This window comes from Eublepharis macularius, chromosome 15, assembly GCF_028583425.1.
Source record: "Eublepharis macularius isolate TG4126 chromosome 15, MPM_Emac_v1.0, whole genome shotgun sequence".
Taxonomy (NCBI): Eukaryota; Metazoa; Chordata; class Lepidosauria; order Squamata; family Eublepharidae; genus Eublepharis; species Eublepharis macularius.
The window spans coordinates 17017996-17043168 of NC_072804.1; the positions used below are offsets into that span (position 1 = coordinate 17017996).

General features: G+C 45.6%; 1 protein-coding gene across 2 annotated transcripts in view; it reads right to left on the reverse strand.

Annotated features, from left to right (window-relative positions):
- The window catches only part of SLIT2 (slit guidance ligand 2), a 402035-nt gene extending 378519 nt beyond the window's left edge, over positions 1-23516 (reverse strand). The window contains exons 1-3 of one of the 2 annotated variants that reach the window (XM_054998712.1): positions 23419-23516; positions 20891-20962; positions 19628-19699 (exon numbers count right to left, since the gene is read on the reverse strand). In XM_054998712.1, the coding sequence (XP_054854687.1) occupies positions 19628-19692 (65 nt within the window). In that variant the 5' untranslated portion in view covers positions 19693-19699; positions 20891-20962; positions 23419-23516. Of the gene's footprint in view, positions 1-19627; positions 19700-20890; positions 20963-23418 lie in introns of those variants that run through there. The other variant, XM_054998711.1, reaches the window with a different exon arrangement.
- Between the last annotated feature and the right edge of the window lie 1657 nt (positions 23517-25173).

A 25173-nucleotide genomic window follows, 5' to 3' on the forward strand; every position in this document is an offset into this window, starting at 1 on the left:
TCACCTTCTACTGTGGTGCACCTCCAGAGGGTGCTGCAGTGGAGGGAAGCCCAGATGAGGCAGCCCGTCCCTCCAGAGAGCAGCCGCAGCAGAAAGCCCAGGCTGGTATCAGATGTGGAGCAGGCAGCAATGTCTCCCCCCACCCCCGGCTTCACCCAGCTGGGATCAAGAGTGGTGCAGGTGGCAATGCCCGCCCCCCCCCCCCCGGCTTCACCCAGCTGCGATCAGGAGCAGAGCACGTGACAATGCCCCCCCCTCCACCTTCATGAGGCAATGCCCGCTCCCCACCCAGTTGGGATCAGGAGTGAAGCAAGCGACAATGCCCACCCCCTGCTTTCACCTGGCTAGGATCAGACACACGGCAGGAGGCAATGTCCACCCCCTTCAACCAACCAGAATCAGACACGGAGCACAGAGCAATGCCCGCCTCCCTTCACCCAGCCTAGTTCAGGAGCAGAGCAGGTGGCAATGCCCTCCCCCTTTCACCCAGTTGGGATCAGGTGCAGAGCAGGTGGTAATCCCCCCCTCCTTCACCTTAACAGAATCAGGCATGGAGCAGGAGGCAATGCCCCCCTACCCCCTTCACCCACCCAGGATCAGGCTCGTGCAATGCGCCCCCCTTTACCCAGCCAGGATCAGGCACAGAGCAGGTGGCAATGCCCGCCCCCCGCCTTCACCCGGCTGGGATCAGGCACGGAGCAGGCGGCAATGCCCGCCCCCTGCCTTCACCCAGCCGGGATCAGGAGCAGAGCAGGTGATAATGCCCACCCCCTCGCTTTCACCTGGCTGGGATCAGACACGCAGCAGGAGGCAATACCCATCTCCCCTTCACCCGGCTGGGATCAGGTGCAAAGCATGCAGCAATGCCCTCCCCCCTTCACCCTGATGGAGTCAGGCACGGAGCAGATTGCAGTGCCTGCCCTCCCTTCACCCAGCCGGAATCAGGCATGGAGCAGGAGGCAATGCCTGCCCCCTTTCATCCAACTGGGATCAGTAGCGAAGCAAGTGGCAATGGCTGCCCCCCTTCACCTGGCCGAGATCAGTCATGGAGGAAGCAATGCCTACCTGGCCGCCCTCCTGTTTCTAGAGCCTGTTGTATTTTTCCCCACAATGGGCTTTGTTAGTAGTTTCATTATAATAATTTTAGCAGACAGGAAGAGGGAAACGACTCTCAAGGTGGCAAAATATGTCTGGATGGTCATTAATAGGAGGGAAATCCTGGCTAAATACTGTGAACTCTAGGTAAGTATTGATATAATTTGATATTATAAGATAATTTGAAGTCTATGCACTTTATATTATATAAATTATATTAAGGTGCTATTTTACTGATTGTCTAGATATATTTTAAAGTGTATATTGTTGAATGAATAATTATGCTTTTAGGATTAATTATGCTTTTAAGATTGCTTTATTAATTTTAAATGTAGGTAGTTCGCAAGAAATATATTACTTGTTTGATGTTGGCTTTCAATCCTTTGTAATTTTGAATTGGTATTAAGAACGTGATGGCCTCTGTTTAATAAACACACGCTGCTTGCTTGCTCGCTCGCTCGCTCGCTCGCTCGCTCGCTCGCTCGCTCGCTCGCTCGCTCGCTCGCTCGCTCGCTCGCTTGCTAGGAAGCACCCTTCCTCCATGCCTTTCAGGCTTCAGAAATTCTACATGCTTTGTGACACAGTCCATCAATGCTACAAGTTAAAGCAAGATAAACTCACTAAAGACAGGCTAATTGTCAAACAAGGCCTTTATTTCTGTATATTTTAACAATTCTTGCCATAACGCTTTCTGCCAGTTTTATCTGGGATAAAGTTAGGCTGACAGATGTAGTTTCCTGAATTCCCTCAGGATAGATTTTTTAAAATAAACTGGTGTTAAATCAGCTACCTTCCAAGTGTCTGATTTAGTGATAAGCTTCGTATTTTAGCTAGCAGTTCTGCAATTTTGCATCTCAGGTTTTTAGGAACTCTGAAAGCGCATTCAACACAACTAAGCTTGTAGCTCAGGGTCAAACTGTGTGTTCTGTTTTGTAGCAACTTGGGTCCAGGTTCCCAGGCCTGACGCCCTTTCCCCACAGTCACACAGCAGCTGCATGGAATGACATTTTAAAGGTACTCAGGGGCCTGGTTTAGTTTGGACCACAGCATGGAGGGACAGGGGCTCCTGCCTTCCCCACACACAATTTCTCAAGCTGAAACAGCCCCAGAATGGAGAGTTATTTGCCTCATTTTCATACCATTGTCCCAATCTTGCAAGCCTGCGGCTGCACATGTCCTGACTGGAACCCCACATAGGGCACGTATTACTCCCATCTTGCAGCAGCTGCACTGGCTTCCAGTGGAGTTCTGGATCAGATTCAAGGTTTTGGTTTTTTTTTTTTTTGTAAAATTTTTATTGGGTTAGAACATTAATATTTTTACATTACATTGCATTCAATTATCCCCTAATTTTTCGTTTCTAACCCCCTCCCTTTCCCCCCTTTTGTTGACTTCCAACAGCTTTCCCACCCTCTGTCCCTTTTCCCTTACTTCTATTAATTTCCTCTATCTAAAACAAATATATATTCTCCATTATATTAAGCAGTACATCTTTAACTCTTTTACTTACTAAACATCCAAACTATACTTCTTTAGATAAACAATTTATCCCATTTTCCAGTTTTGAATATTTCTGTATGTCATAAACCATAAAAATTTCCCACATTTAAATCAAACAATTTGATTTGTTCTCTCTATATTAATCATTTCTTCTTTTTATAGTATTTCTATATAACTCATCACATAGTCAGTCATTTTAACTCTTCTATACATTCAGTTTGGTGCATATAAGTCTTATCAAGTAAAAAAAAAATATTGTTAATTACTCAATCCTCATGTTTAAACCGTTAATTATTCTCTATCAATATTCTATCAATTAACCTTTACATATCTATATATATCTCAATCAATTAATTAATCTAACTGCTTATAAATTCACATTTCTCTTCCTCCCCCGGTAAAGTCACCCCTCTCTTTTATACTTTTATTGTACTTCAGTAGTTCTCAAACTGCCACAGTTTTCCTCCCACCTCCCACTTCTTCTCCAGATATTGTTTCAGCTTCTCCCAGTCTGTGTTAAACTGCCCTGAGTCCAGATCTCTCAGTTTTCTTGTCATCTTGTCCATTTCAGCCATATACAGCAATTTGTAGATCCAATCTTCAATAGTTGGCACTTCTTGTACTTTCCATTTCTGCGCATACAAAAGTCTAGCTGCTGCAGTCATATAAAATATCAACGTCCTATGGTGGGCTGGGATTCCCTCCATTCCCAAGTTTAGCAGCAGGAGTTCTGGGTTCTTATTTATTTGAAACTGTAAAATTTCACTCATTTCTCTTATTATTTCCCCCCAGAACTGCCTAGCTACCTCACACGACCACCACATATGATAGAGGGAGCCCTCATGCTTTCTACATTTCCAGCATTTATTAGAAGTGTTCAAGTTTCCTAGCGCAATCTTCTTTGGTGTCATGTACCAACGATAGATCATTTTGAAAATGTTCTCTTTAATATTAATACATGTCGTTGTCTTCATTGTAGTTTTCCACAAGTATTCCCATGCCTCCATTGTTATTTCTTTATTAAAATTTATAGCCCATTTCACCATTTGTGTTTTAACTGTCTCATCCTCGGTATACCATTTCAACAGTACTTGGTATACCTTGGATATTCTTTTCTTGTCCTCTTTAAAAAGGGTCTGCTCTAGTTCCGAATTCTCTGTTCGTATACCTCCCTTTACAGAGTCCGAGTTATACAAATCTCTGATCTGTCTATACTGGAACCAATCGTAGTTCGGTGATAGTTCCTCTTGCGTCTTTATTCTAAGTTTAGACACTTCAGTTTTAGTTATTTCTTTGTACGTTAAACATTGTTGTTCATTATCAACAGCTCTCGGATCTATCACCTCGTATGGAACCACCCACAAAGGGGTTCCTTCTTGTAGGTAAATTCTGTACTTCTTCCAGATTGTATATAAACTTCTCCTTACAAAATGATGCAGGAACATCGAGTTGACCTTTACTTTGTCATGCCATAGGTATGCGTGCCATCCAAAAAAATTTTTATATCCCTCTAGGGCTAATAGTTTCTTATTCTTTAATGTCATCCACTCTTTTAACCAAACTAGGCAGATTGCATCATGGTAAAGTCTCAGGTTGGGCAGTTGCATTCCGCCTCTTTCCTTTGCATCTTGTAGAACTTTTACTTTCACTCGAGGCTTCTTGCCTGCCCAAACAAAATCTGATATTTTCCTCTGCCATTTTTCAAATTGTTTAGAGTCTCTGATGATTGGTATTGTCTGTAGCAAAAACATTACTCTTGGTAACACATTCATCTTAACTGCTGCAATCCTGCCCAACCATGACAAATTCAGTCTATTCCATTTGATCAAGTCTCTCTCTATCTGAGTCCATAATTTTTCATAATTATTCTTGAACAAATCTATATTTTTTGCAGTCAGCTCAACTCCCAAATATTTCACCTTACTAGTTACTTCACAGTCCGTTGTTTCCATTAACAATTGTTGTTTCTGCTTAGTCATGTTTTTACATAATATCTTTGACTTCTTTTTGTTAATGAAGAAACCTGCCAAGTCACCAAACTCCTTGATCTTGTCTATCACTTTTGGCATGTTCTCCAATGGATCTTCTACAATTAACATTATGTCATCTGCAAATGCTCTAACCTTGTATGAATAGTCCTTTATTTTTATTCCTCGTATTTCCTCGTCTTGTCGTATTTGTATCATCAGAATCTCCAATACTAAAATGAACAACAATGGAGATAACGGGCAACCTTGTCTTGTTCCTTTACTAATCGTCAATTTCTTGGTCAGTTCATCATTCACTACAATTGCTGCAGTCTGGTCTCTATAAATTTCTTTAATTGCTCTGATGAATCTTTCTCCCAATTGTAGCTTTTCCATAGTGGCAAACAAAAAATCCCAGTTTAAATTGTCAAACGCTTTTTCAGCGTCTACAAAGAAGAAACCAACCTCTTTGTCACAACGCTTATCATAATATTCAATAGCATTGATCACTGTCCTTAAATTGTCTCTTATTTGTCTGTCTGGCAAAAAGCCTGCTTGTTCCTCCTCTATGACTTCCAAGAGCCACCCCTTCAGTCTCTCCGCCAATATCTTCGTAAAAATTTTATAATCATTGTTAAGTAGTGATATAGGTCTGTAATTTTTCACGTTAGTCAAATCTTGGCCCTCTTTTGGGATCAATGATATATTCGCTTCGCTCCAAGTGTCTGGAATTCTTTGATCCCTAAAAACTCCGTTCATCACCTCTTTTAGGAATGGTGCCAGTTCGTTGGCCATTGTCTTATAAAATTTAGCCGTAAGTCCATCTGGCCCTGGCGCCTTTCCTAGATTTGCAGATTGTATTGCCTTACTTATTTCCTCATCAGTTATTTCACTATTCAACTTATTTCTCCAAGCTTCCGAGATCTCTGGAAGTTTGGTTTTCTCCAAATATGATGCTATTGATTCTTTGGTTACTTCTTTTTTATTATACAGCTTAGCATAAAATTTATAAAAGGCTCTACTAATGGTAGTCTGCTCCAGGTACGTTTTATTTTCTTCACAGATTTTATTTATTATTTTCTTTTCCCTTTTCTTCTTCAATTGCCATGCCAAATATTTCCCAGGTTTATTAGCACCCTCAAAAGCTTTTTGATTCAGTCTTTTAAGGTTCCACTCCAATTCTTTATTACTCATTGCTGTTAACTGTTCTTGAAGAATTTTAATTTCCTGATGTATTTTCTTTTTCCCTGGTCTCTTTTTTAACTGTATTTCTTTGGCCTTTATTTTCTCCTCAATCTCTTGTCTTTTCTCCTCTTTCTTTTTCCTTGCTCTGCCATTTAAGTCCATTAGTATGCCCCTTACAACCGCCTTGTACGCGTCCCAAACTTTACTGGTTGGTACTTCTTTATTCACGTTATATTGTATAAAAAACTTTGTCTCTCTTCTCAATATTTCCATATTTTCACTTTCCTGTAGCAAGTCCTCATTTATTCTCCAGGCTTTCCTTTTTCTCCTTTTTCCAAATTTCCACATAATTGGATTGTGATCTGAGCCTACCATCGGCATTATTTCTACCTCCTTAGTCCATAACGCTAAGTCCTTTGAGGCCCAGATCATATCAATTCTTGATAATGTAAGATGCCTTGCAGAATAAAAAGTAAACTGTTTGGTTTTAGGATATTCTCTCCTCCATACATCTTCGAGAGTCTCTTGTTGAATCAACTCAAAAAAAAGCTTTGGCAATAGTCCTCTTTTCTTTTGTGCTGTTGTAGTCTTTTTATCTAGTTCCAAATCTGTCACTCCATTAAAATCTCCAGCAAGAATTATCTGGTCATATACAAGATCGTCTAAATGCTTCCTTAAATCCTCAAAGAAGCTTTCCTTTGCACCGTTAGGTGCATAAAGTCCGACTACCAACACTCTCTTTAAATTCCAATTACATTCCACCGCTACAAATCTAGCTTCCACATCTCTCATAACAAATTTTGGCTGCAGCTCCTCTTTTATGTACAACACCACTCCTCTTTTTTTCTTGTTAGAGGCCGCTACAAATTCTTTGCCCAATTTTCCAGATTTTAAATATTTTACATCCTGTTTTCTAATATGGGTCTCCTGCAAACAAACAATATCACATTTTTGTTTTAGTAGCCAATGAAAAATATTTTTCCTCTTATTCGGTGAGTTTAGTCCATTTACATTCCAAGATAATACATTACACTCCATATTCATGGTTTTGTTGGTAAGTCTTTTTCATTGTCCTTGATAAATCTCTCCATCTCCCGCTCAGATCTGATGCGTTTTTTTGCCCCTCCAAACTCAAAGGACACTCCTTCCGGTAACTCCCATCTGTATCTGATATTCATGTCCTTCAAAGTTTGAATTAGCACTCTATATTTTTTCCTGTCCAGTAACACTGATCTGGGCAGTTCCTTCATTATGATAATCGTCTTGCCATCAATCTCCAATGGATCTTGAAATTGTTTTGTCACAATCCTCTCTTTCATGTTTCTAGTTGTAAACTGCACAATCACATCCCTTGGTAGTTTCCTCTGGGTTGCAATTCTCGAGTTCACACGGTACGCCACATCTAGGATAGCCACAATTTCCTCCTCCTCCTTCCCCAGGTAATCAGCCAACACCTCAGTCATCTGTTCTTGCGCTGACTTCCCTTCCACTTCTGGCAGACCACGAAAACGAAGCTGCTTCTCCATGTGTTTAGTTTCTGCAACTGACATCCTCCCCTTCACCAGTCTCATCTCTGTTTGTTGCGTTTCTATTAAATTCTCCATCGCGTCTTCTACTGTTTTAACTCTCTGCTGCGTTCCTTGTAATTCACTACTAATCGTTTCCATACCTTTTTTCACTTCTGACAGCTCCGACTTTACTGTCTGTGTAACTTCTTTGACCTCTTTAATAAGCTCCAATTTCGTGTCCTTAAGTTCTTTCATCATGTCTATAAGCTTTTTGTCCAAATTTTCTATTGCCGATTGCCACTCTTTTTTCGACATCGTGGGGCTTGCTTTAGCTCGCTCCCACGAATCTGCTCTCTTCCTTAGCTCCGTGGCGTATGTTTAAACGTTTTCCTTTTTTTCAAATGTCCCAATCTTTGCCAAAATTAATTTTTTGTATCCAAAATGTCGGGCGTCTTTTCTCTATGGTTTCTCTATGTTATTGTAATCCAAGATGGCCTACTTCCTCTTCCGCTGAAGCCGCGACCCTTCCCTTTTCAAAAATGGCGATTCCCTACTTCCTGTCCGTCGGCAAGGGCCGCTTCCCTCCAGCCACTCTATTGTTGTTACGCACTTCCTGTCTCCCGTCTTCCCACAGCAGGTCTCGCGATGGTGTCTTTTTCCCACAGCTCCAAAACCACAGGTATTCAAAACAATAGTCCGATTTTTGCAATAACTTCTTTAAATTTAGTCTCTTTTAAAATACAACTCCTGCCGAGTCTTCACCTCCTTTTCACTAGTCTGTTGCAGTTTAAAAATCTACTTTCTTTCCTCTCTGTTTTTATCAATCTGTCCCGTTTCAAGAGATAGCGATCTTTACCTTCTCCTCAACTTTCTCGGGTTGTAATCGCTGTTTCGATCTTAAATTCTCCTCTCGACTTCCCTCCCCGATCGAAGCTTGGGTATGTAGGTCTTATGCCAGCCGAATTGGCCCCAGAACTGCCGCAGAGATTATAGCCGACCCGTCGCAAGGTGGGACCTCAAGGATTGGGGGGGAGACTCCTTGAGTAGAGCCCCCCCTCATCCGAGATCTAGCTCACCCTAGGGTCTTGAGCGTTCTTTGCCTGCTCCCCGCCTGAGAGCAGTCGGCCGCGGGTTATTTTCACCCCTCCGGCCGGTTAAAACAGCAGTCCGGTCAGCTCCGCAAATGGAGCTGCGTTAGACCTCCATGAATCCCAAACCGGAAGTCCAAGGTTTTGGTTTTGACCTATAAAGCCCTGAGTGGACTGGGACCAGCATACCTGCAGGACCGCCTCTCGGCATAAGTACCCCAGAGAGCACTTAGATCTGCCAACAAACAACTGCTAGTGGTCCCTGGCCCTAGGGAGGCTCAACTGGCCTCGACTAGAGCCAGGGCCTTTTCGGTCCTGGCTCCAACCTGGTGGAATTCTCTGTCTGTGGACACTCAGGCAAGGCAAGATCGTCTGTCTTTTCAGCAGGCCTGTAATACAGAGATGTTCCACTACGCATATGGTTGAGGTTGTTCTGTGCTATCTGGTGTGCCTCCCGACCAGTCTCCTGTTGGGAGGGGGCTGTGTTATCATCTTGGCCCCCCTACAAACCAGTTCAACTCAAATGTTGCCCCCTCCTTCCCTCCGCCCCCCAGTTTACTATAAACAGGGGTGGATGTTAAAGTTGAGGACCTGCCATCTCAGGGATTGCAGACTGTATATTTTACGGGTATTATGATTGTTTGATTTTATTGTGATTTTAAATTGTATTTATTTTTGATGTAAGCTGCCCTAAGCCCGTTGGCAGGGAGGGTGGGCTAAAAACTGAACAACAACAACATGTGTAATTATGATTATCCCCCCCACTACATTCTGTATTTAAAACAGATCAGAGGTTGTTCAGGTGTGACATCTATTTCAAGCATACTTGTATGCCTTTAGCAAATGCCCATGTACACAAGCTCCCTTACTGGATAACCATGCTGCAGAGGGCAAAGAACACAGCCACCATAAGCAACAGGGTATTTGGCAGTAGCGAACCATATGGCTGATTCCGTTGAGTTCATGATTCTGATACCACTACTCTACCATGGTCCTGCTCTGGATTGCCCAGGAGAGCCTGATCCCATCACATCTCAGAAGTTAAGCAGGGTCATCTTTGGTCCAAGGAAGACCAAGGTGGCAGAGGCAGGCAATGGCAAACCACCCTTGTTAGTCTTTGGCCATGAAAACCCCAACAGGGGTCGCCATATATCAGCTATGACTTGAAGGCAGTCTCCATCACCACTCTACCTTGAGAATCAGTACTGCTGCCATTCCTGTCTTAATCCAGAATTACCAACAACACCTGAAAGCAGCATGTGCATAAGCCAGGGCCAGTTCCACGCTTTGGGAGTCCCTGGCAGAGTGTCTAGCCCACCATCAGGCTTCCCACTTGTACCTCCCTTCTCACCACCCATGCACCCTCCTACCTCTGCAGTCTTTCCCCCACCTACCTGCAAGCCTTCTCACTGCCCATGCTCACACATGCCTGCATAAAATTTCTCCAACTGCAATGGGTAGTGTGTCTGGTTGTGAGCACCACCACAGCCACTACCATGAGCACTGCTGTTGTTCATCACCTGCATATCCTTCTACAGCACTATAGCACATGCAGCCAGGAGTGTTGGTGGCAGAGGACTTGCAAGTAGACATGGGCACGAACCAAAAAAAACCCCGAACCACCTGATTTGTGTTTCGTTGCTATTCCACGAAACAGGAACTTCCACAAACTTTTACCAGTTCATGAATCGGTTCATGGTTCGTAGCTCATGCAATTCAAACACCCAGCGCTAGCTTCTGAAGCTGGTGTGGGGTGTTTGAAACTGACAGCCCCCTTCCCGTCACCCCGAAGTGGCAGGAGAAGTCTGTCAGTTTAAAAACACCCCGTGCAGGCTTCATCTGATCAGGTGAAGCCGGCGCGGGGCATGTGAAATTGACAGCCCTGTTCTCCTGTCCCCCGAGTGGCAGGAGAATGGGGCTGTCAGGATCACTCACCCTGCACCGGCTTCAGCCCATCAGCTGAACCCAGCGCGGGGTCTGTGAAACTGACAGCCCCGTTCGCCTGCCACCCGAGTGGCAGGAGAACACAGCTGTCAGTTTCACACACAATCAGCAGAGCTAGCCTGTCTGGCTCTACAAACCACTGACAACTCAAATGAACTAGGTCAAAAAAGTCGTGGAGTTTGTGGAAAACATGGTCCCATGAACCACGTTTTCATGAACCATGAATCGGCCGGGCTCGTGCATTTTTTTGCTTCGTATTGTGATTCGTGCCCACCTCTACTTGCAAGTGAGCAGGCTAGGGAAGAGCTACTGAAAGCGTCACTGGTGGTGGTCTCCACCTGAAACTGTGGCCCTGGCAGCTGCTCCACCTGAGGGAATGCTGTCACCAGCCCTAGCCTGAACTCCAAAACGGATTCTAATCCACCATAATACAAATCTGCCTTTGTGTTGTCAATGAATGGTTGTCAATTAACCTATATTAAATGAGGTTGGGCACACACACAAGAGATAGTTCTTTTTCTTTAGAAAATAGAATGGATAACATTAATAAAAGCATTCAGAAACTTTATTTTTAAGCTATCCAATTCTTTCTCACAGTTCAAACTGTTTGAGGCATAAGAGCAACCCATCTGGAGCCCACAGGACAAACCAAATGAAGTTTTAACCAAATATATTATAAATACAGACAAGTCACAAAAGACGTTAAAAAATATTATAGAATAACTTTTGTACTCTACAGAGATTGAATTCTTTGTTTACAAATTTTAAATCTCGCAACGTTTATCCAGTCACTTGGGGACCATTCCATTTTGCGGGGGGGGGGGGGCGACACCCCACATATAAGTGAGCTTACATTGCAACCCAACTTAATCCCACACGCTGCCAGGTACCTGTGTTCTGAGCACTCCCAACCCAGCCGCTAAAGCTTCCTCATTTCCCCCCTTAACTTCAGTGCCGAACAGTTTACAAGCATCGTGCCCAACATCTGTAACAAACTAAAAGCAGCCCAGAGCGCACCCTCTCATTTAATACGACCACAAGACAGATGACGTTGTACAGACTGAAGCCCTCCTGCTTATTTCAATGCAACCCCTGATTTCTTTAAAATGGAATTTGTAATGCTGGTGGGGGCGGGGGGGGGAGATGGCAGGGAGGAGAGAAGAGCCCAGCTCAGTCAAGTCTAGCTCAGCTTATTAAGTAAGACATTGCCAGGGTCAGCCATATGTGTGTGTGTTTGGATATAAATGCCATCTTTCATCCTATTTGTTAGGATCCACCCACGTTTTAAAGGGACAAGAGATAGGTTTAGCCCATTTTCTCTGATCCAGAAGCCCTGGAATCAGATAACAGTTAGGTCTTATCAGTAAGTGTAACATATAGGAATGTGATCTAAATAATTCCAAAGTTACATGGGGGGGGGGGGGGGCGTGTTACTTTGTTGTACAATTTTATACTGCAGTATTTTAAGGCCATCGAAATGCACTCAGATGCTCAATGGGATTCAAGTTCAACCCCCCACCCCCACCCCAACAACACATCTGTGCATGATTCAAGACCAGAAATAGAAAGGGGGGGCAGAAAAACTGAGAAACAATTTCTCTTGCCCTCCCTCTAGACTCTTGCAGCTTTTCTCATGAAAAAAAATCTGGGGAAGAGGCTATATTTTCTCTTGTAGACTAAGTGAAATATTATAAAAGGCAACATTATAAAATTGTTTCAGCTGTTCTTTACTCCTTTAAAATGTTTTCTAATATCGTCTAAAATAATCTACATAATAAAATAATCTACAGTTATGGGTTAGTCACAATTGTGGTATCATGTGGATTCTTACATAGTGGTTCAAAAACTTTTTTGCAAAATGTAAACTGATCTTCATTGGGAAGTGCAGATACCAGATCAAAAAGGAAGCTGACATGTATACATGCTAGTCAGGCAGCATGGCAAATGGACAGAGTGTCAGACTAGAAACTGGGAGATACAAATCCCCACATTCTGCCATGAATGGGGCCAGTCACACGTTCTCATAGGATTGTTATGAAAAAAGAGAATGGTGTAAAAAACTTCGGGTCCCCTTTGAAGAATAAAGTGGGGTGAAAATTAAGTAATTAAATGATCATGGGAATAAAATTGCAAATTCAGAATCTAAAGTATTGACCTTTCTGAAACTGAACAATTTATCATTGAAAATATTACCATCTCAAAAAATACTCACTGTTTTAAGTGACAATATGGATTTCATATGAAATTGTTCAGAACAATATATAGCACTAAAGAGTACAACATTACTTTAAAGTTCAACTCAATGTTCGATTTACAATAGTCTCTAACACAGCAGTTTGTAACACTGGAGGAAGATTTTATTTCTGCTTTCCAAAGCATTAAAAGCTGTCGAACGAGAAATTGTTGCTCGTAGCGTCCGCAAGAAGCCCATGATCACCTCCAGCAAACAGATGTTCCAGTTTTTGAATTATTTCTTTCATTTCAAGAGAATGTTACTAAGTCCAGAGAGTAAACAAATTTCCTTTTCGTCTAATACATTATTAATGGATTCTGCTTTCCCAGCTGGCAACAGGACTTCGCAGAGCAGCGACTATGTGCACTACGAAGTATTATACCTGCAATTATTGTCTGAACAAAACTAACAGTGCAGTCCTGAGCTGAAAGAGGTTAGGATGAGGATCCATCCCCGAGCGGTTGCACCCTGGACTTCAGCCAGCAGGGCACAGGCCCTGCTTCAGAATCACTGACATGCTGGCATACTAACAGGAGGCGCCAGGGGCACCCCAAGAGCGGAGCTGGGCCTCCATCGACTCCTTAATGTTCTCCAGCCCCTGCTCCCAACTCTGGTGCAGAATGACTCCAAGGAAAACCCTGGCAAAGCCCGTGGGGTCCCTGGAAGGGGAGAATCTAAGTGCCTGCCCCCCAGCACATGCATACGCACTGCAGAGGACTGCCGTATCTTAGGATGCTAAGTCCACAACCAATTGCACCTCTACCCAGCAGCCAGGCACACACAACACTCCCAGTCACAGACCCCCCCCCACCCTCAGCTCTACATAAACTCCAGCCAAGAAACAGATGACAGGGCCCTCTCAGGCCCCTGCTGTGCCCCCCCAGAGCACGTAGCCTTGCACTTTGGTGGTAGGTGAGGCCCTGGAAGGGACACTTAGCACCACAGAGGGGGCAGGCACACACTGCATATGCTGCTGTATTTTTCTAATGCTTTCCTGCTGAGAACCCTTACAGTACACCAACAACTCTGGACACAAATGCAGAGACTCTATTCCCATAAGGGTGTGCATGTCTGTGTGTACATGCAAGACAATGGACCACAGACAGGTAAGAAAGAGTGGAGGGTTCCCAGCTTCATACCAGAACTTCTGCAGCTGTCTCCCACAGCAGCCACCCTCAACTCTGCTCTGGGGTACTGTGGTCAACCCCACCCCCCACCAGTGCCTGATGTTTTGCAGGATCAGAGCTCCATGCTTCAGCTCCAGCACAGTCACAGTTCCAATGCAGCTGCCCAGCTGGGGTGGCTACGCTTAATGGCTATTCTATGTCCCCTAAGACGAGAAGCCTACCACAAGGGGACCCCCTCCAAGGTAGCGTAGGGAAACACAGACCTCCCTGATACCTCTCATACGCAGATCTCTAGCAGTCACTTTCTCTTCATTGCTAGTCTGGGCCATTCCTTGTTACTTTTGTGTCTGTCTTTGGATTCTGCACAGGTAACCATCCAACAGGGCGGGAAACCAGAAAGGCTGTCATTCCTAGTGCAATACTACAGAGTCCAACCCATGGCTGACATCATCATAATAAAAGAAACAACATTCGATTTATACACTGCCCTTCGGGACAACCTAATGCCCACTCAGAGAGGTTTACAAGTGTGTTGTTATTATTATTATCCTGTGAGTTGGGTGGGGCTGAGAGAGCTCTGAGAGAGCTGTGACTGACCCAAGATCACCCAGCCGGCTTCAAGCGGAGGAGTGGGGAATCAAACTCAGTTCTCCAGATTAGAGTCCTGCCACTCTCAACCACTACACCAAACATGACCAGCAGCTGCAGTGACCAGCGTGGATCTTACTGCCCTGCTGAGGTTACCCGCTCACTCATTCCAACCTAGCTCCTGCACGTTCTTGAGCCATTTGGCCAGCACAGCCCTCCTGCACCTGGGCATAAAGCAACTGGCATACTTGTCTATCTATATGTCTGTCTATCTGTAGTCGGTCAGTGCAGCTTGCAGAGGTACAGGAGCCTAACTAGACTAAGGGGGTTGGCAACCCCATTTATCAGACTCCATCATGATTTCCCCAGTGCTCTTCAATACATGTCAGAGTTGCTCCAGCTGTGTCTGTGTAATTGTGGCTTGATGCATGCGGCTCGGTTCCCACCCACCCTTGTCCATTCTTAAGCCCAGCTGTCTTCAGCATGCAGGTCCCACTGTGAGGGAGCTGTGGGGGTGATCCGCCAGGGCACAAGTATGCTTCTGCAATGAGCACTGGGGGGAAGGGCCTCCGTATTACACACTCCCATCATCACTGCTGGCATCTTGTAAATATGTAACTTGCCTAAGGGGAGGAGTATTTGAATTGCCAGGTTGCTACAACAAACATGAGAAGACGGCAGCAATGGGCCCGCTGGGACATAGTGGGTTGGGGCTTGCCAGCCAAAATGACGGATGTGGGGGGCAGACAATCATCATGGGTAGCCTTGTCCCCAATGACCACGTGCGACAGGGGAAACTCAGCTGTGTGTGACAACCAGGTAGTCTTAGGGGTCTCGCTGTGGGAATCAAGCTGGGGCCTCCCCAAACTACCACCCCATGCTTTGCTGCCGAGCTGAGCCTCTTGTTGCAGCTTTCCCTATGTTGGTACTGAGGATGTCGGAGAACAGCAAACGGCTTATATGATTTCTTGTTTGCTGATGTGCTTTATACTATGCATTTCCTGGCTTGACTTCTAAGCGATGCTTCCACGTGTGCAGCACAATTTGTCCATTATTCTGGTGGTCCTCCACACATTCTTTCAGCTCCAGGAGCTTCCATGCATGCAAGACTAGAATCTTTTGCTGAGCTGCACAGCACCCGACCCAGAGTAAAGGCTGCTCAGTGGAAGACGGCTTCAGCAAGCTCCAAAAAGGGGTGCAAACTGAAAACGACTTTCATACCATGGCTGAAGTGCCAAAGAAGGGACGGGAGACTCAAATTCAAATCCCCACGGACAGCCATAAAGCTCTTTGAATGATCCAGTCACTGAATGGGTGTCCCTCTCTCAGCCTACCCTACCTCACAGGGTTTTGGCAAGAATAAAATGGAGGACAGAAGAATGGTAAGAGCTGTGCTGAATTCTCTGGAGGAAAGGCAAGCAAAAGAGGTAAGGAACAGAAGGTTCTTAAAGCTGAAAAATCCCCCTTTTTTTTGAAAATCACTGGTTTTCCCTTTTGAATAGCCAACTTCCAGCAAGACTTCAACATTTCTGAAAGTGTTATAACTCCAGGCAAGGCCCAACAGCTGTGGATGCAGTGTCTTCTACTCTGTTCTGTGCACATGTCTTATAGGAGGAGTTCAGTTATTCAAGCAGACACCCAACTCGCCTTAGAGGAAGCAGAAGAGGCTGCATGCTCAATGGACTGGTCTCACAGGGTGTGGCACTCTTATATGGCTGCATGTAGGTTTTCTGTAGAACAGCACCTTAGAGGCCAACGAGATTTTCGGGGTATGAACATTCCAGAGTGGTATCTGAAGAAGGGAGCTTTGACTCTTGAAAGCTCATAGCCTGAAAACCTTGTTGGCCCTTAAGGGGCGACTGGACACAAATCCTACTGTACTCCTTTCAAGGGCCTCAGCGTATTTCAAGAAGAGTATGGCAAAAAGGGGCTGGATTCTACCAGCTTTTCCGCTCAGCCTCAGCCAATTTCCCTCTGTTCTGCAGCTCCTTTCCCACAAACATTTGGGTGGGCAGGGAAGAGGGCCCGGTAACAGAAGCCTCCAGGGAACACCATCATTCTGCCAAGGGAGGGACTACTGCACGGGGTGAGGAGGCAGGTGCAAGTGGATCCTGAAGCACAAGTCAGTCGGGCAATTGCCTGAATTAGATTATGATCTACCCATCAACCATTCCGGAGTTGACTCTGGAATGCGGTGGGGGGAAGAGGAAGCTTGGAAAACATTGTAGGGTAACTAACCTGGGACCTCTTGAATGGTATGCCTGTGATGTTCCAAAAAGCTACAGCCCCACACAGGGGCCCCGGAATACTGGTCTGTATGGCCGGGTCCCAGGGCGCACTCATAGGTCAGAAGAAGAGAGCATTATCTCAGAACTACACCCACCACAGACTATGAAGGCCCTGGTTCCCTTCTGCAGCTATGTGGAAACGCATCCTCTGAAACCAAGGCAGGGTTCTAGACTTGCTTCTTGACCTTTTTTCCATCAAAATTTGTTGTTGCTGATGGCAGAACTGGCAGAACTCCTAACAGCTCAGGTTTGCCTTGTGGAGGCCACATATTTATCTTCTCTGGGTAGAGATGGAATCTCCATCTCCTGTTTTGCACTGCAGTGATCTTTCCCGCTGAGCTACCAGCCGGATACGGAGTTGCTTCTTGTGACTGCTTGTGGCAGCACACATTTTTCCCCATGCGGCCTCTGATCCTTGCAAAGAAGGTTATCCTCCTCATCAAAGACTAAAATGTTATTTTTTTTTTCCGTATTGCACCTGGTGGAATGCTTTGTACTTTCTCCAAGGAGGTTGTATCACCTAGGAGCAATGGACGTGGACTCCTGCAAGAAAAGTTCCGCAGTTTTCATGAGATCCTCCAACCTGTCTAGCCCTGATCAGAAAGACACTTGGCTGCCAAGGGATTTGAGAGGAGCCCCGAAATCGGTGGCTGTAGATGTCAATGGCTGTCCTTTTGTTGCTTAGGTCATGGGAAGACTATCCTGGGAGAGATGCTGTGCACAGCAGTTGCCAAGAGGGATTTCAGGCTTTCCTCCCAAATAGGAAGTATTTTCTCTAAACCAGTAAGTTGAGGATGGGTTTGTAGAGATCCTAAACAGATTGTGTTTCATGCAAAACTGCAATTCCTTCTTCCACACCCAAACATCTAATCTGAATCTTACAAGTAAACTGTAAAACCACTACTATGATGGAGAGAGAAACACAACCTTGACAGTTAAGAAAAGTGACTGATTCTTTGAACAACTTTCAAGCCGATTCCCACTCCCCTAAAAAAAAAAACACACACCAAATTTGCTCAGACAAAAGTTGTGCATCCGAGGGGAAGGCACTGATTTCTCTGACACATAAGTTCTACCACAGGTTCAAAATAACACAAAGTGGCCACAAATCTGTATCTTTAAGCACTGTAAGCCAGTGCGTGATTTAAGAGAACGAAAGATGTGCAAAATCTTGTATGTTCAGCCATCCCTCCCCCCGCCGCCCCCCCAAAAGCTGGGCTCTCTTCCAGTATCAGAAACTGGCCAGGGAAAAATAACTTCCAGAGATGAGCTGTGGGGATGGCTCATCTCACCCCCTTTTCACTTTGTGTCACACCCAACCCCCCTTCTTTATATGCATCTTTTAAGTCAAGAGCCTGCCAGATTATGAAGTTATGCCAAATTCTTCAAAAATACTGAAACTAGAAATATTTTAAACATAATTCAAATTTATAGGAGTATTTAAAATTTAAGGCATAAAGTACAATCCCACCCACAAATTTCTGAGTATGCACTCAGCAAGATAACTGACGAGGTAGGCTTCCTACCAAGTACTTAACAACTGGCTAACACCAAATAATGTCTATGCATAACTCATGGGTTTTAATGGTTTCTGAAATGGAGGAACAGTTTAGCTTCACAAAGGTCACATGGGAAAGAATTTTTGGGAAAAGTAAGTTTTCAGAAATCAAGCAGAGTATATTACCAGATAACATTTACAGCAACAAGTTTCTCACAGATCTTGCTAGTACATGAGAACTTCAGCTAATGGGTGATGGGCAAACTTCACCCCTAAAAGCCAGCATAAAATCACACACTTGATTCAAGAACGTTACACTGGACTGAGACCCTAAACAACTACTCTTGTTTCATATCTTCCATACAGATCAAGACAAGTATGACCCAGCCAAACTGGGTTCCAGGGCTCAGTAGTCTATTACAGACCTCAGACAGACTGGAACAAAATGTATAAAATCCATTCTTCCAAAACATATTTCTACCGTCTTTAAACAGCATTCAAACAGCAGCAGCATGCAAAGCTTGCAATAGTGCATGAGAAAAGCTAACAGGACACATATTTCTTCAAATAGATATATATATTTCTTTTTGCACAACTGAAGCAAAAATTCATCTGTTTTTTTCTCATGGCTTTGCCAGTCTATAACATGATCCAATGACTTTTAACATTTAAATGAATGTTTCTGAAAATTCCATTGCTACACAGGATAGTTTTGAGGGACTGGGGGAAGGAGGAGGAGAATTAATTCAGCCTCACAACTTTTATTTTTTTTAAAAAAAATCACAAAATATTGGTGTAAGCAAAGAAACTTGCTGATTTTCCCTTTTAGCACACATACACAACAACTGCACAACAAGGAACTACATTGACTAAGAAATTAATGTCCAAAAGTTCATAAAATCATGTCTGTGTGATAGTACTTTCCCAAGCACAAAACACTATAGTTGTAAGAGCCAGAAAAATGCAGTACTCATAGAACAGAAGTAAAACATTCAGAGAAGAAACATAGATGGAATGCAACAAGCAAAAAACAAATTACACATTTATTGTTCAGTAGCTCAGGCCTTTAGTCTTGAAACTTTTTATAGGATCCTTATCACCACAGACACTCTTTGTACACTGTTAGATCAACCAATCTCTTTAACTAATTATTTTTAATCTTATGTAAGTTTTGCTTTTTTTTTTTTTTACATCATACTAGGCATAAGAAATCCATACACGGTGCACATATAAAAAATTCAAATGTATGTATTGCTAAAGTTTCGGGGAGGAACATGTTACACACTTATACTGTTACTGAAGCGCATTCAATGAACGGCTGTGAATCCACATCAATTGACCTCATGTTTCTATTGCACAAACTGGCAAGTTACATCCAAGTCTCTTCACATTCATTTGTAAAGCCAGAATTCTCAATTCAGATTCTCCATCTAAGGCAAATACCACCAGGGAACCAACTGCTGAATTTTATTTTCTCTTTCAATAAGTAATTCAAGAGTGTGAACAAATCCCACTGGTTTAACACAGACTAGAAAAGGGGGAAGGAAGGAGGGCTTTATACCACCTTACTGTGTCAATTTTAGAATTAATAAAAAAAAATACTTACAGTCTCTCCAGTTCTTTCAAATCCTGGAACGCTCCTCTCTCAATGGTACTAATCTTGTTTTCCATGAGCTGACTGTAATGCAGAGTAAGAGTTTTAAAGGGGCTAGCAATCAAAAAATGATTAACACCTGTTATTACTGCATTTCGGCAAAGGGGGAAGCACGCAATCATCTCCCCTTTATTAACTCTGTAATTCTCACTCTGGTCTGAGACTTCACTTCCAATTTAATGTGTTTAAGACCTGTCACCTTACACTCAACTGTGACATGTGTTAGGGGAAGAGGGGGGGGGAGAACACCCATTCCATTCTTAAAAATGAGACCTTAAACCTGCTCAAGAACTTGAAAGGTCAGAGGAGAGGAAAATAAACTCCTTAGCTAAGGAACGAGGAAGTCAGCTACTGTTTCGATAATGTGTAGAAAACATAAAACTTCCTTAAGCGTTTGTGAGGTTTCCTAAAAAGTTATTTTAAACTCATTCCCTAATTATTTTGCTACTGATGTAAGAAAATGTGCAAGAAAAGGTTACAATTCTTCACTTTTAGAAAAAAGATCAGAATTGGTTGGTTGTTATTTCCCAGTTTACAAGCATTCAGTGTTATTAAGATGGGAAGGATTTTTCTTCACTGAAAAAGCACAAATCATCAGTAATATGCTATTTTCTTAAGTCTTGTGTAACAAAAACATGTCCTACAAAAATTAACAAAGCAAGGGAGATTACATTAAAAACCCTCTCCATGGCTAATCAAACTATTTGAGTTAAAATCAATGTTATCTCAACTTGATATAAAAACAGAGTTAGAGCAGTAACATCTTTCGTCTTAGTTTCCTTTTGTACCAAGCCAAAAACTAAGACAATGTATTTTCACATTTTAAAAAAAATCTAACAACCCTAGAGCAGTAATGTATTCGAACAATTTATTTCAGCCAGTCTTATTTTTTTAAAAACAAAACATTCTCCTTTTCACAAGGCATGCAAAAGTTTATTTGGTTTCCAAACTGCAGATATTTTGCTGTATTTTTAGATTTGGGGAAAAGCATAAAGCCACAAGTTGCTAAAATGCAGCCCGGCCACAGTGGCATCCTTCCAGATTTTTATGTCACCTCCCAACTGCTTTTTCTCATACAATGTAAGTTTAGAGGCTGTTATTTCAGAGGTTAAGTAACGAATTAGGCTTGTTTGTTAAGTAAGTTATTTAGCGAAGGACTTTACAGCTGCAGCACAGAGTCAGAACAGATAAAAATACGCACAAAACTCAACGTACAGAACTCGGAGGTGCCTGAGGCCAGCAAAGTCAGTCTTGGTGATCCTTGTGATATTATTCCCATTAAGATCCCTAAGAAGAAAAACACGTCAAGAAAAACACATTAGTAGTATAGGTAAACATTCCTGGACTATTGGCTAAAATGTGTGGCTTTAGCTTTCAGCTGAAACATTTTATGAGAACCAAACAATGATCGAATCTGTGGTTCAGTGCTCAGCCCTACCTATCTGGTGTGAATCCCCAAAAGTAAGAATCATTTTTTCACTCTTTTAAAAACAAAAATAAAAGTACACCCCGCCATTATTTAGCTATAGCTGACTTGAAAAAAAGTAACTCCAAGGTATCACAGCAACAAGTCTGAGTTGATGATATGAATCATTAAAATCAATAACTACACTGCATGTTAGCTTGACGCCTGTATGAATACAGAAGTGTAGCAGACATGAAATCAAGACACAGCTCAGTAACTTATTTGGCAAAACAGTTCCAAAGCCCACTGTGATCAGGGGGATTTTACCAGGCCCACTTGTTAAGCCATGCGCCTGGAGAACACCCCTTCAGACTAGAACTACTATAAGCTTCCCTACTGCACCCCACCCCCTTACGTATCCCACAGAAGAGCTGGCAGGGGACCCTCAGAGGAGCAAATGAAGGGGGGGAGCAACAACAAGGAAAGAGCCTTAAAATATGTTTGACAACTTTCTTAGAATATTATCGGAGCTCAAGGTTTATCGAGCTCATCAGTTCCTACAATTCAATTGCACTCACATGTGTAAATCTCCTTAAGCAAACATAAAAAACACTGTAATCCAAGTTGTACATTCTGAACCGTCTCATTTTGTTTGGTTTTTTTCCCAAAGGAAAATTCCTCATTTAATTCTGAGATCTTTATTGTAACTATATCATGCAAATTTAAAAACATCTGTCTAAATCTTAGCTACTTAATCTGGTATTTTAGCTCAGGATCTAAACTTGTCCATTTTGGGTCATTAACTACAAGATCACTAGATTAGTCTGACCTACAGTTTGAACACACAGTTTGAGACAAGTTTATGGGAAACTGTTCACACAGAAATGACTTCAGTCCCAATTGCCATGTACATTATCTGGGAAACACATAATAGGAAGCAGCACTTCACCGAAGAGAAAAGACAGGAAGCTCAAGTGATCTGGTCTACTCAGATATTTTGTCTGAAGGCTATGAGTCACTTTTTTATTTAAAGCCAAAAAAGTTAATTTTGTCAAAAATGCTGATAACTTTCATTTTTACCCTCCCAAATGTGTTTAAATACAAATCAACAAAAGCTGAATTTGGAAGAATGTTCTTAAATCTAATAGATAATTCAAGACAGATTTTAACAGTCAAGCAGTCGATGGGTGACATTTACTTTATAAACATTCCCAATAAGTATCAGAACACCTTTCCTCTTTACACCTTAACATTTTAGCCTCATGGACAATTTGGGGATTCAAAGCAAGCCGAAAATTTCATGCAGGGAGAACAAGGGAGAAATTTTTGCAAACTGAGAGGAACAGATAAGAAGAACCGTAGAGGAAACTTATACTTGTACGATTGCACATGAGTGTCAGTCTGCCTTCTAACCGTGCAACAACTCACACTAGCAACTTGTATTAACATTACAAGTTGGTTAAGAAATGGATTCTCTTTTTTAAAAGCACTTTTGCTGTTTCCTGGCTACTAGAAAATCCTCTACCTGGATAATTCAAGGGCCTCCCTAACAAGATTAAAGTAGAGTTTGACCTGCACGTACCAAGGTAAAGAAAAACATTTTTTTTTAAAAAAAAAAAAAAGCAGTGTCATTAAAGAGGTGTGAACAAGCTGGGTCTCGGTCCGTGCGGGGTCCCTCCAGGCCGACCGGTTTGCAAAAGCGCTTTTTCTTCCCCTGTGAACAGTTTCCCACGAAGTTGTGCTGCAAAGTTTGCGGGAAGGCCGTTCCCCCTCGGTGCCTGCCCGGCGATTTCAAGGGGGCGGCCGGGGAAGGGCCCCGCCGAGCCCCCCGGCCAAGGCGCAGCCGCGCGCGCTGCTGGCTCCTCTCGGCCGGCGGCGGAACGAATGGCGCGGCCCTTTCATGTCTGCTCCGATCCCCCGGCCGCCCTTAATGAGAACTGCAGGGCGGGCGCGCGGGCCGGCGGGGGGTCCCGGCTGGAGGAGCCAGCAGGCCGGCGCTCCGGGGCGCGTCCCCCTCCGGGGCCGGCGAGCTGCTCCGAGGAGAGTCGGGCCGAGGCTTTCCCAAGGCGGGCGAGGAGCTCCGGCGAGCCAACCCCAGATCCGCGAGACAAGAGCGCGGGCACCGGGCGGAGCATCCAGACGTGCGCCCCGGCCCCGGCCCCGGGAGCTGCACCTCCAGGCACCTCCAGCTCGCAGGGAACGGGACGCCCAACGGGGAGCGCGGGGCCGAGGGGGGGGGCGCCCGGGCGCTGCGGGGCAGGCCTCCCCCTCGGTCCAGCCGGCGCCCGACCTGCTACCTGGGGAGGGAAGGGCAGGGAAGGGGGGCAGGGAGACTTACAGCCGCTCGGTGTTGCGAGGGACGTTCCTGGGGACGCCGCGCAGCGCCAGCCCGTGACAGTCCACGGTGCTGCCGGAGCAGGAGCACTGAGCCGGGCAGGGCTGCGGCGCCACCTCCCCGAGACGGAGCACCAGGCACAGCCAAGCCAGCGCCACCGGCCGCCGCATCGCGCCTTCTGCGCCGCCGCCCGCCCAGCCGGGGCAGAAACCGGGAGAGAGGCGGAGGCGCCCCGCGAGGAAAGCCCGCCGCCTCGTCGGCGCAAGTTTCGGGCCCCCGAGTCCGAGGCGGAGGCAGCCGGCCGGGCGTCGTCGAGCCGGGTCGGCAGGCGAGCGGGGCTGGCGGGCAGTCCTGCTGCTGGCTGTGGGGCGGAGCGGAGCCGCGGGTCCCGCGGGGGCGGGCGGGCGGGCGGGGGGGCCGGACGCCCCTTCTCCTCCCTCTCCGCCGGGCCCCGCGCCCTGCAGCCGCGCCGAGGCGAGCGAGCCCTCAGCCCCGCATGCCCGAGCGCGCCGGCGCTGCCCTCTCCGCCGGGCTACACGCCGCGGCCGCCGGCCCCGCTCGGCACCTCGCCTTCCCCGCCGCCGCCGCCGCCGCTGCTGCCGCTCCCGCCGCCGCCCGCTCCGAACTGCATTGCGACCACCCGGCGTCGTCCGCCTAGCGCAGGGGCCGCGGCGGCCGCACGCTCGTCAGCGCCCAGCCCGGGGCGGCGCAGCTGCTGCTCCTCCGCGCGCCCCTCCGCGCCCGGGGAAGGCAGGACCGACGGAAGGCAGCCGGGCGGGCGGGAATCCTGGCGCGCCCGCCGAGCCCCTCCGGCGCCCGCGCCCCTCCTCGCGCCTCCCTGCCCAAGGCCGGAGCGGGGGCGGCCGCCTGCCTCCCCGGAACGCCCGCCGGAGCCTCCGGCCGACCCTGCGCAAGGGAAGCCCGGAGCCGGCGCCTCTCGGGGGCCGGGGGGGGGGGGGGCGCTGTGCCGCCGCTTCCTCCTCCTCCTCCTCCTCCTCGCTCCAGTCGCCCGGCGACGGGAGAAGCTTCGGCTGCCGGGGCCGCCGCAGACACCTGGCGAGGAAGGAGGACGAGGTGAGCGGGAAGGCGGGAAACGCCCCTGGCGCCGGGGCTCGCGCGCCGGTCCCGGTGGGCTGAGGCAGGCGCCCGCCGGGCCCTGGAGGGCTGGCCTGACCCCGGGGCCTGAGGGGATCCGCCTGGGGCCCCAGGCTGGCTTGCCCTCTGCGGGTGGGTATAAAATCTCCCTGCAAGCAGAAAGGAGCAAGAGTCCCGCAGCACCTCTAAGGTATGAGGTATCTGAAGAAGGGAGCTGTGACTCATGAAAGCTCATCTCCTGCCACAAATGTCGTTAGTCTTAGATAAGTGCTGCTGGACCTAGAGGAAGGATATAGCATAAATGCTATAAATTTTGTTAGTCTTATGGGCTCTACTGCTACAGACAGACTAACATGGCTACCCGTCTTGATCTATCCCTGCAAGTAGAAAGCCAGCACATCCAGCAAAGAGGGAGGCAAGAAGTTGACTCTCCCTGCTCTGCTCACTTTCTGCTTGCAGGTAGATCAAGATGGGTAACCTCATAGGCTGTTTGTAGCAGTAGAAAAGAGCAAGAGTCCAGTAGTACCTCTAAGACTGACAAAATTTGTGGTAGGGTTTGAGGTATCTGAAGAAGTGAGTGGTGACTCACAAAAGCTCATACCCTGCCACAAATTTTGTTAGAGGTGCTATTGGACTCTTTTCTACTGCTACAGACAGACTAAT